Source organism: Adiantum capillus-veneris, chromosome 13 (assembly GCF_014529385.1).
Source record: "Adiantum capillus-veneris isolate H3 chromosome 13, ASM1452938v2, whole genome shotgun sequence".
NCBI lineage: Eukaryota > Viridiplantae > Streptophyta > Polypodiopsida > Polypodiales > Pteridaceae > Adiantum > Adiantum capillus-veneris.
This window is the reverse complement of record NC_140943.1, coordinates 14,552,657-14,564,857: the sequence shown is the minus strand read 5'-3', so window position 1 is coordinate 14,564,857 and position 12,201 is coordinate 14,552,657. Positions and strand designations below refer to the sequence as shown.

At 43.5% G+C, this 12,201-nt stretch overlaps 1 protein-coding gene across 3 annotated transcripts; it reads right to left on the bottom strand.

The window, feature by feature from the left end:
* Positions 1-652: 652 nt before the first annotated feature.
* On the bottom strand, positions 653-5,273 carry LOC147443628 (putative E3 ubiquitin-protein ligase RF4). 3 transcript variants are annotated; one of them, XM_086526432.1, is made up of 4 exons: positions 5,170-5,273; positions 2,603-5,068; positions 1,827-2,391; positions 653-1,122 (listed from the first exon to the last, which is right to left on the bottom strand). In XM_086526432.1, the coding sequence occupies exons 2-3, from the start codon at positions 4,994-4,996 to the stop codon at positions 1,870-1,872; spliced, it is 2,916 nt and encodes a 971-aa protein (XP_086382558.1). In that variant the 5' UTR covers positions 4,997-5,068; positions 5,170-5,273; the 3' UTR covers positions 653-1,122; positions 1,827-1,869. The 3 variants fall into 3 exon arrangements, with proteins under 3 accessions (XP_086382558.1, XP_086382559.1, XP_086382560.1); XM_086526433.1 differs by having other exon boundaries at positions 653-1,083; XM_086526434.1 differs by lacking the exon at positions 5,170-5,273 and having other exon boundaries at positions 2,603-4,805; positions 4,936-5,058.
* Between the last annotated feature and the right edge of the window lie 6,928 nt (positions 5,274-12,201).

Sequence of the window (12,201 nt, the reverse complement as noted above, 5' to 3'; positions counted from 1 at the left end):
GCATTGAATGTGGGTCATCCCTCTATATCACAAAGGGCCCTCTTTAATCTTATAGTGCATGTCATTGAAGTTTTTGTCTAGGTCTTCACGAGTAATTTGCATTTTGAAGCGGTGAGCGGTGTTTCTTTGGGCCAGACCGTTGTTCTCGGAACAAGATTTCATCAACCCTACCGAGGAGCGCTCTGTTGTGCATGAGAAGGTTTACACTTATGGACTCACATATTATCTAAAGGTTTTCTCTAGCCCTAGGGTTGACGCTCACTCTAGGGAACCCTCAACAAGTCAGCCAAGCAGCACACCCGTCTGCTAATGGCAGACAATTGATGTGAAAGACAACCATGTGTTGCAAGGATGAGTTTATGCACTCAATAAAAGAAGAGCACATTACCAGCATGGACTCGTCTTTGCTGGCACTCTCTTTGTGCTAATCCTACTTCAAGAAGAGGCTTGGCAACCCTTTTACCTCTTTTGCATTATACAATCGGCCCAGGAGACGACGAACTGTTCGAAGGATGAGTTTATGCTTTTGGGAAAGAGCAGGTACATGTTGAAGCTTAGGTTATGTCCAGAATGGTAGACATGGACTGTTTTATCTATATCTAAAGTACAACCCTAACATCGAGTAACAACCCAAATAGTATGCTTCCAAGTAAAAGATAACCAAAACATAAAAAGTTTTAAAGCCATTATAAGTAGGCATAGGCTTTCCTTGGCAGGAAGGATTAGCCCCATATGAGGAATTTTCTTCTTGTGAGAAATTGTGAACAAACAAACCAACACAACTTGGAAGAATATATATAACCAATTCATGATTGAGGTGGTATGGCAAGTAGGGAAAAAACCATACCATCATCACTGAAACCTTGGCAGCAAAAAACAGCTTCATTCGAGAATTGAGGTGTATCTCAATAAGTGCAAATCACACTTTTAAGGCATCAACACTAAGTACAACAGTTGTTCCTCGAAATCCTTCCATGTCACTCACAAAGACATTTAACCTGATCACCGCATAAAAGGATCCAAAGTTCATGAGAGCAGCTAGGCAGGGTCCCTTTAATCTTAGCTCTCTTTACAATCACCTTTCTGCGACGATGCCCACAAAATGAACAGTCACCTACAAGCCTACATGAGTCATACAAGACAAGCTAAGCTTCACAACATGTTTGAGACACCTTAGATAAATTTGTAAAAATCTTATACAAGTGGGTCTACTACCACATGAGACAAGGGCAGCTGTTAAGATGTGAAATCTGAAATTGGCTTCAATAATATGATGTATATGTAGTGATATGAAGCTTTGATGACAGTTGTGAACACACCACAGGGAAAAATAGGCAATCACACAACAATGTGCAATGAGAGTAGTCCCTTCCTCATGGTATCGAATTGAACACCATTTAACAATTTGTCTAGATAAAACGTAACAAGCCTGCCACAGATTTCCACACACATCATTCCCGCTTTTCATGGCCCTGTGCAGGATAGAACTTGAAGTGGGAGGAAGGCAAAGACACCAGCAAGCCAAATAAGAAAATCCCGAAACCCCTATTTGTAAATATAGAACCATGCAGTTTCCCAAATTTCATGAAAACGAGTGTGCAAAGATGCAAAAAATGACAAGATCGAAACACGATATTTACAATGTCCTCGTCAAAAGCCATGCACACCCTATGCCATACTTGGTTTGACAAAAAACCCCCGGACATTGGGAAGCCTATACAAGTACACACTGCTTTAACCATGAACTTTTAATTACTTTTTGAAAAGAGTCAAGCCACAACATCAACAGCTTTTCCGAATGAATTGAAGCAGTTGCAGATGTTTACCTGCTCCAAGTCGAGCACCTCGTGTTGAGGAGGCTCTACACTTCTAAGGCCTCACACCATACACTCGGATTCGCTGCTGAATAGGGGTTCTGCAGGACGGACAGTCCATAAGACGATGTAGGTCATTGCACTTGGCACACACAACTTGGTGTGCACAAGGTAAAAAAACCACCGACATCTCCTCACTCATGCACATCACACATTCACGATCACGATGAACGTCTTTCTGAGATTGTCTCAAATCTGCAATCTCAGACAGCAACCTGCCATTTATCTGTTTGAGTTTCTCTGCGGAACACGTGTCCAAATTTGTGGATGTCATCTTGTAGCTATTTCCCCAGCTCAGTGCTGATGGTTGCAATCCCATCGACAATTTAATCTTCCCAATCTCACTGTCCAGTTTTTGAACCTCCTCTCGATATCGCTGGGATAGGGCCTCTGATTTTCTCTGCAAGGCCTCTTCCCTCTTTTTGGCAGAATGTTCTGCTGATTCTTTTGCTCGCTTCTCTGTCTCAGCGGCCAGTTGTGCTTCCTCCTTTGCCTTCTTCTCCTGCCTCCATCTCACCTAAACGTAACAAAACCAGATTGTCTTTTACAATACTGCAGAGGTGTAACCACAAACACTAAAGTGGCTAATTGATGCAATCACTCCAAATTCACAGACAATTCCAAGAGAAATGCTACTGTGTGAGATTTCTCATTGAAGAAATCAATGCCCAAAGCAGAAAAGAGCCTCTCATTGTCCTTAACAAAAAAGAGGGGTCCAAAAGGTAAACCTCTGCTTGTTGCAGTCGTTCCCTGGCCTGAGCAAGCTGTTCCAGGAGATTTGACAGGTTTCGCTTTCCCTCAATCAGCTCTTCTTGTAACTTTACTTTCTGCTTCTCCCATCCTTGAGCTTTTTTTATGGACTTTTTCTCTCTTTTAGTGGCCTCTTGGCAAACATACACAGATTCAGCAGCAGTAAGCTTAGCGGCTTCCATCTCTTTTCTGACCTGTGCATTTTCAGATTCTAACCTCCCTGCAGTTGTATTAGCACGTTCCACTTGACTGAGAGCTTTACCCAAAGAGGTTTCCATTTCTGCCAACTTCTTCATCGTACTCTCCTCCAAAGCTTGCTTTTCTTTCTTTAGGCGCATGTACTCATCCCTCTCTTGCCTGAGAGCTTTGAGCTCAGCTGTATCCTTTGTTAGCCTTCGAGCAGCTTGCATAACCTTTTGTTGTGCCCAATCAGTCCAGTCTTGAAGTTGGGCCTCAAGGTATTTGACACGATCAACCAGCTGCCACAGCATGACTGTCTTCCTCTCTTCGGCACTTGAGTCCGTGCACCCCAGCATTTGACCAACAGAAATGCCAGCTTTGGAACAACTAATATGATTTTCGTCTGTACAGCTATCTACTAGGCAATCACCTGAAAACTCTGTGCTAGCATTACTCATGATGGAAGCTGTTGCAAGAGAGAGCTCTGCTCCAGATGAAGCTAGGTTCCCAACAGTGCAAGAAGAGCTAGAAGTCGTCCAGCCTTCATCTTGTGGCAGATGATAACTAGGACAACCACTTGAGCTTCCTATCTGTAAATCAGTTAGCACTGATTGCCTACTGTCATCTGGTAATACGACAGTAGAGCAGTGAATCTTGTTTCCTTTCAGTTTACTTCCTGTAGCCCCAGGCTGAAAGGATGTTAACTGCTCTACACCAAAATTTTTAGCAAGGATATCAGATCTTTGTGGCATGCACTGCACACTCAATACAGCAGTTTGAGTTTCTCGAGGATAATTTGGAGAAGCATCCATCGAAATAGCCCTCTGGACTAGATGCTCAGGCTTCAAATTACGACATTTTTCCAGTCCAATGTTAGAATTAGAAATGTACAATCCAAGCTTCATGGCATGATCCTCTGGAGCTGTAAGCTGTGGAACTGAAATTTGATGATTTTTTGCTGAACCTAAATTTTGATGAGCCTGCTCATGCATTGAGTTTAAATTCAGGCAGGTAATGGGTTTCTGTGCATTGATAGCTTCCACAGTCAGGGAGGCAGTGGATTTTTGTGCACCAATGGAAACGGAAGGTTTGGAAGAAGATGCCTTGCGGGAAGCTATTGCCACCTTGCCAACAGGAGAAGAGGAAAAACTTGGAGTTGAAAACGCTGAGCGGCTCTCTTTATGAGAGCTTATCAAAATACTAGTCGGTTGCGCATTTGCCTGTGGCAGGTAGGGTGCTTGCTGGGGAGGCAGGACAGTGGTCATAGTGCTGGTGGGAGGTGCACTTGATGGTGGTAGCTCTGTAGGCTGCTTTGTTTGAGATAGCACAACACTCGATGGATGTCCTTCCTTACTGGCCAGTGGCACCGAGTCCTCGTCCATGGTACATGCAAGGAGTACATTCAAATCACACATGAGTAGGCACCACATTGCATCCCCCTTACTCATATAAGGGCGTACTTTTCTCAGCATAGATACCATCTCAGCAAGCACATAACTTTCCATCTCTTTTAAATCTGAGAAAACTAAGTCTGTTGTGCTGCTTCTAGCTTCACTATTCTGCAGCCATGCCAATGCACTGTCCCCTATGCTCGTAAGAGCGTCTCTCTTATTCCATCTGCCCTTCCTCAGCACAGCACTAAGGGCCTCTTCTTGAGTAAAGTTAGAGGAAATAATTTTCTTTACCGCATCCTTATATACACCATCTAGCATGCTCATTAGAATCCCCTCTAGCTGTGCCTCCCAATTAGAGTCTTGCTGCAACTCAGCATAGTCCTGACCATCTTTGGGGTAAGGAAAATGCTGAAAAGCCGGCGGGAATTCCGGGACCTGAGGTCCATAAGGAGAAATAGTTGCATTTACAAGACCAGAATGACTGCTGGGATAGCTGATAAGGTCTGGGGGGATGAAACTTTGAACGGTGCTGCAACATCCGATGGTACCAGGTGAAGCTACAGCACTATCTGCTCCAAGATTGGATTGAGGATCCATGGCAGCACTGCTGCAAGCATCACCAAGAAAAACACCATTCTTACTACCATCACCATTAGAAGCATACACTGGTGCTGGCAACGGTGAGGCAGCAGGATGCTGCTGCTGATCTGTTCTAAACTTCCGCTTGTTGCGGCTACCTTTATCCAAGGTTATCGTTGGAGAGTCGGAAGGAGACGCGTTCAGAAACCCACTACGCATGGTGCCAAACAACCAGAATTGATGGCAGCTTACCTGGAAAGGAAAGCCGTGGAGAAAAAAAGATCCTCCAACCTGAATCAAGCCAGAGGAAGAGCTTGATGTGTATCAAAGAAAGACCTCTGACAAGCAGAAACCACAGAAAAGAAGCCAGAGATGAACAAAGCAAAGAGTACCTGGAGTAAAGCGATGAAGAGAGGATTCGGGGGTAAAGCTCGGCGATGCTTATAGAAAGAGCTGTGCTCCGTGGCCTTTCTCCAAGCGAGCAAAAGGATGGAGAAACAATGGCGATGGGAGGTAGGAAACGCTTACCTGATTAGGACGAGGCGATGGACACCATCTGAAAGGAGCTCGCCTCCTGCTGGCTTCCGCAGGCTATGGCCAGATGGTAAGCGATGATGATGGAGGGAGGAAGGAGGAGGAAATGGAGATGATAATACACTGCTTTCGATTGTCGTCTTCGCACTTTTTTCTCACAACATTCAATTTCCCCAAGTAGTAATATTGTTTTAGCTGGAGATCACCGCCTGCTACCGGTAGCGCCTTAGACACCTGGCGGTATCGGGCAGCCTTCTCATCTGCACCGTCTCTTCCTAGACGAGCATTTTTTCGCGGGGGATCCTGATTCCATTCCCCTCCCTATTGCGTTAGGAACTCCAATGCTCTTCCCTTCCCACAGTCCAATCAATCTTTCTCCTACCAAAGATTTGTATTTAAGTTCACTCAAACCAGTAAGGGATACCAGCTGGAGTAAATTCTATAAAACAATGGAATCTTAGCTGATGCTGGAGTGGGGTGCGAAGGCTTTGGAAGCAAGAGCCCAAAGAGGGGGCGGAGACCATGCAAGCACGTTCCGAGCGGTGCAGTAGGCAGAGTACACACATGCGGACGAGCGACGAGCATGCCAACACAATGCGTGCAGAGAGTGAGCACGCGTGCAGAGAAGCAAAGTAATCTTTTTTCTTTTCTAGAGTTGCAGCAGGGAACAACTCGGCGACCTCGTGTGAGTGGTTATGGCGGTGTGGCTGGAGATTTTCGTCTTCATGGCGCAGGTTCGAATCCCCTCTTCTCTTTTGAAAGAGAAGCAAATCCTTAGGATTCAAGAAGGTGAATGAAGAGAATCCGTACGAATCTCACGTTGAATTGAATATAATATGCTACAACCCAGTATGTATGTACCATTAAGACCTCCCATAGCCCATCCTAGTCGATAAGTGAGGTCAGTGGGGGGAGATAGGACTGACGAGGATGGAAGGAGGAGGTACAATGGGGGCAAGGTGCACCATTGGATGACATGGACCTATCTCCATACAATTTAAGTGTATTCGGCACGGCTTCGTTCAAACACAGCTTAGTTAGTGCCTCTGACACCTGCTGGTATTTTGGCTCAGCCTTCTCATCTACAATGTCCTTTCCTAGAAGAGCATTTTTTCACGAGGGATCCTAATGACATTCCCCTCCCTATTGCTTTAGGAACTCCAATGCTCCCTGGCCACAGTCCAATCAATCTTTCTCCTACCAAAGATTTGTATTTAAGTTCACTAAACCCTTAAGGCTTGCCATAGCCCATCCTTGTCTATAAGTGACATGGGTGGGGGAGATGGGATCGACGACGGATGGAATGTAGAGGCACAATGGGGGAAAGCTCCACCATTGGATGATGTGAACCCATCTCCATACAGTTTAAGTGTATCCGACTTGGCTTCGTTTCCAAGCAAACACGGCTTGATTTCCAAGCAACACACGTGGACAAGTTGAATAGAGCAGCTAGCTCACAATCCACGTGCATTGGGGTAGGTGCGCTAGGAGGTCTATCATATTTTCATATGTCCTCTTTACCATGATTTTCTGAGAGGGTTTTGATGAAAGCTGCAAGTTGAGCATTTCATATCAATAAGGAGTGTTTAAAAAAAATATTTAGTGCTTTTACGACCAATCGAAATTTTTAAAGCAACACTAATGTTGACAAATAAAGGCCACCCAAGCAGTGTTGTGTTTTTTAAAGGCCTTTGGTGCCCGTGGGAAATTACTCTTTTAAGCATGCAAACATACCTCCAATTTCAGTGGAGTTTGCATGGATATTTGTATGGCTACCTAAAGCTATATATATGTAAAAGGATTTCAAATAAATATAATATAGCGTTGTTCTATTTTTATTGCTTGGTGTCGACCTGGTCTCTCTCTCTCTCTCTCTCTCTCTCTCTCTCTCTCTCTCTCTCTCTCTCTCTCTCTCTCTCTCTCTCTCTCTCTGCACTTTCTACACCTCCACGCCATGGCTCCTCACAGGAGGCACCCACCATAGCCGCTGCAACCTTTCACGTGGTATCAGGGCAGAGCTTGAAGGAGACACTAGAGCTAGACTCTCAAAACGATGTCAAGCACATGTGGCATATCAAGGTGCAGGTGTGGTGGACGTCGTCGGCAAGTGGTAGCATATCAAAATGTTACTTGGGTCCCTATCTGTAAGGACATGGGTCCTACGGGCAAGGCCACCAGCACGGCCGGACAGTGTGTAAGCTAGGGGGAGGCTATAAGATAGCACGGTTGGGTGGAGACTAGCACACACATTACTCTTGTCCTTTCACTGGTATCCGAGCTATTCTTGGGAAAGGGGAAAAGTGGGTTGCATGTGCATGTGACGCGCATCTCCTTCCCCACGATCTGCAGGTGCCCCCACAACGCAGCAAAAAAGAAGACACGCACGGAGTTTTGTACGTCAACGAACAACGAGTGCGGCTGCCCCACCTACGCCCTCCACACCGCACGACTTAAGGCGAGCAACCAAGGCAAACTCAACCAGCAACTCTATGACACCGAGGCTCCATTGGTTGTGCGCGCAAGAAGGCCCTCTAAACCCTTGCTTGAAGGAGGGTTGAACCCACCCCATGAGGGTAAGAGGCCAACACTCTACCATCCAAGCTATTGAGCATTTTTGTGTATAACAAGAAAAGATATCATACTTGACAAGGAAAGCTAGAAGGAAAGGAAAGCTACAAACTTCAAGGAAATAGTTTCACACTTCCTTTTCACAAAGCCTTCACAAAAACGACAAGTTTTTGTAAAGAATCAACGAAAGTATTCTTACGACAAACGAGACGTGAAGCGCTATAATTTCCGCAAGGCAAGGTTCGCATGCAACGCAAAAGTCATCGAACTGTGTTTACCATGTCCAGCGAGGATATTCCACCCACACACACTTTTGATTTTGAGCACGTACATCAAAATCCAGAAACCACGGGTGCTACTGATATTAATATGCCTAACGATGATGATCTAGGAGATCATGGCCTTGTAGATATGGTTGTTTTCAAGATTTTGGAAAATTGTCAAAGCGTACTTGAATGCAATCTCTCTGCACTAAATACAAATGTTACCAATCTTACTGAGATACTTGTGAAATTTATGAATTCACAAACGGCTCAAGGAGCCCCAAGTGGCACGGTTCAAGGAACCCAAGCTCGCACGACTCAAGGAGTTCAAGAGACAAGTGCTTCAGAAGATGTAGAAGGTAGCAATGCATTGCTTAAGAATATCACCATTCCTGAGTTTCATGGTGAAGAGCATGATCGCAACAAGGATGCGGTCAATACGTTCTTACACAAATGGAGTGATATTCATCGATTGAGACACACCCCAGATATAAAGACAACTATGGAAACAAAGTTATGTCGTAAAGGCAAGGCCTATAAGTGGTGGATGACATTTCCAATAGGTTCTCTGTCTTGGGCTGCGTTTCAAGCTTCTTTATCCAAAGAGTTTTTGGACTCCAATGAAGAGGATAAGAATTGGTTAGCATGGGATGCATGCTGCATGTCTGGCCTCTCTCTCACTCAGTACCTTTCCAAGTATCTAAAAATCATATTAAAACTAGAAGTTCTAGATGAATTACAAAAGATACGCGGTTTTAATAGGGGTCTTGACAAAGACTATCGTCTTCATGTCAAGACCCAACATCCAAAACCTTTGGAAGAAGGCATCGGTCATGCCCAAAGATATTATGATGACCAAGAGAGGAAGGGAAATGTTCTCTACTTTAAGAATAATTTTGCTAAGATCAATGTGGCTAAGAGCCAATGGCGAGGTTGATCTCCCACACGTTCCAAGAGGAATAAGAGACAATCTACCTCTCCACACCCACAAGAGACTAAGAAGCCTAAGCACTCACGAGATACTCCACATGGGTCTCTCAGCAGTGATGATTTTAAGCGTGCAAAGAAACACAATTTGTGTTTCAGATGTCTTTCGGACCAACATAACAAGAAGGATTGTCCTCTTTTTCAAGGCAAAGAAAAGGACATGCACACGGTGCAACGCCTCACATTAGATTCATCTCCTAAATATTGTGTTGTAGAGGTTCTTCATATGGAAGAAAAGCACAAGTGTTGTGTTCTTGCTTCAATGTGGCAGCCCATCTTTTGCCCCCATGAGTTGATTCGCATGCATGGCACTATAAACGGACAACATGTTTGTATTTTAGTCGATGATGGTGCAACTCATAACTTCCTGAACTATAAGCTAGTCAAGAAATTGAAGCTTACACAGACTCCCTGCTCCCACAAGTATGTGGTAGAACAGATGTCTGGAAATGATAAAGAAGTATGGGACACGGTAGTTCAAGGGGTTGAGCTTATTGTTCAAGATCACACAATCACCCTTGACTTTCAAGTTATGAACATGGACCGTGCTAATGTAGTTTTAGGACGAGAGTGGCTACACGGTTTAGGAAACACATTGCACACTAGTTATGAACACAACTCCCTATCCTTTATGGCCAATGGTAAACATGTCCTTTTGCTTGGTGAGAAAAATATACCATCTACACCTCTTATATGTATAGCCGAGCTTTCTATTTTACAGAAAGAAAATTTAATGGATGAAGTCTTTTTGTGTTACTGCTTGTCTCCAAGTTTTGTGATTTCTCAAGAGAAAAGTGCAGTGAATTCTAGTTATGGTATGCAAAGTGCAATGAACTTTAATGATAAGCAAAGTGTTAACAATTCTCACGAGCAAAGTTCTCTCAATTTTAATCTATTGAGCAACATGAAGCTGTTGTAAAACAAACATTACACGAATTACAAGATTCTCCATCCCAGCATAGCTCTAGTTTACTTTCTTCTTTTGCATGAAAAAACCTGACTCATTTACTCATGGAGTATAGTGATGTATTCTCAAGTGATTTACTGCCGGGTTTACTCCCTACACATGATGTGCAGCATGGCATAGATGTCTTGTCGGGCACTAAACCGGTGAGTAAACCACCTTATCGTTTGAGTGCTAGTGAGGCCAAGGAGGTTGAGAGTCGGTTGGCTGACTACCTCACCCGTGGTTTCATTAGACCTAGCACTTTGCCTTGGTCATCACCAATTCTATTGGTAAAAAAGAAATATTGTACTATGCGCATGTGCGTAGATTATCGCGGATTAAACGCCATAACCATCAAGAACAAGTATCCTCTGCCTCAGGTGGATGAGTTGTTTGATCAACTCCATGGGGCAAGATACTATACAAAGATAGATCTTTGTTCAGGTTACCACCAGGTGCGTATCCTTTTGAAAGATATCTCTAAAACTGCCTTTAGAACACGGTTTGGGCATTTTTAATTTTTCGTTATACCTTTTGGTCTAACCAATGCGCCAGCTGCATTTATGACACTCATGAATAGTGTCTTATGTCCCTATCTTGGACAATTTGTTGTGGTTTTCCTTGATGACATTCTCATTTACAGTAAGACTGAAGATGAACAAATAGAACACTTATGATTAGTGTCCGAACAGCTTCGAGTTCACACTCTGTATGCTAAGCAAAGCAAGTGCAATTTCTTTAAAATAGAGATACATTACCTTGCTCATGTGATCTCTTATTCTGGCATCAAAATGGACACTGACAAGGTCGCTGCCATTCTTCGATGGCCACATCCCAACACGATTAAGGAGCTTAAAATCTTCTTAGCCATGGCTAGATTTTATCGACAATATATCCGTGATTATGCCAAAATCGTTGTTCCTATGACGGACCAACTTAAAGCAAAAGGTAAGACCTTTTCTTGGGAAGAAGCCCAACAACGCAGTTTTGAACAACTTAAGGTAGTTGTAGCCACTGATCCCGTCTTAGCAATCGTTGACCCACTTAAGCCGTTTGTGGTAGAGACTGATGCTAGTGATAAAGCAATTGGTGCGGTACTTCTCCAAGAGAGAAGACCTATAGCCTTTGAAAGTAAAAATTTAGATAGAGCTCAACAGAATTATTATGTCTATGAGAGAGATATCTATGCCATAATTCACACTTTACGAAAGTGGCGACACTATTTATATGGTGTCAAGTTTGAAGTAGTTTTTGACCATGAGAATATTAAATGGTTTACTTCTCAAACGGACTTGAGGGGTCGCAAAGGTAGATGGGCAGAGATCCTTCAAGATTATGATTGTAAGCTATGATATCGTAAGGGACGATATAATGTAGTAGCGGATGCACTAAGTCGGATGCCTCAGATTAATTCACTTGCTTTTACGAAAATAAAGAGTGAATTTTTGGAATCATTACGTGGCAAGTGTGCACAAGATCAAACATAAGATAAAGTGTGGAGTGTAGTTTTAAAAAGGGGTTTCTCACACTCACATGTCTCTGTACAGCTAGATCAACATGTCTCTGCACGCGCATATAAAAACTCAAACACACAGAGCTCCACCCCTACTCAGGAAGAGCTTAAGTGATGGAAGAATTTTTCCATTGATGATGGCTACTTACTCACAAGGGTAGAGTATGTGTACCAAAGGACTCAGACACTAGGCACCAAATATTAATTGAGTGTCATGATAGTCCAAGTGCTGATCATCCAGGTATTCGTAAGACATATGCCTTAGTTCGATGGCAATTTTATTGGTCAGGCTTACATCATGATGTTGAAGAGTACGTACTAAACTGCCAACAGTGCCAAGTAAATAAGGTAGAGCGCCTCAAGGTAGGTGGTCTTTTACATCCTTTAGAGACTCCACAAGGTAAGTGGGAGAGTATCTCTTTGGATTTTATAGTAGGACTACCTACTACAAATTGTGGCCATGATGCCATTTGGGTAATTGTAGACCGTCTAACAAAGATGGGTCGATTAATTCCCACTAAGACTATGGTTAAGACGCCGGAATTAGCACGTCTATTTGTAGAGCATATATATATTCTCTACGATCTTCGAGCTAGTATCATTAGTGATAGAG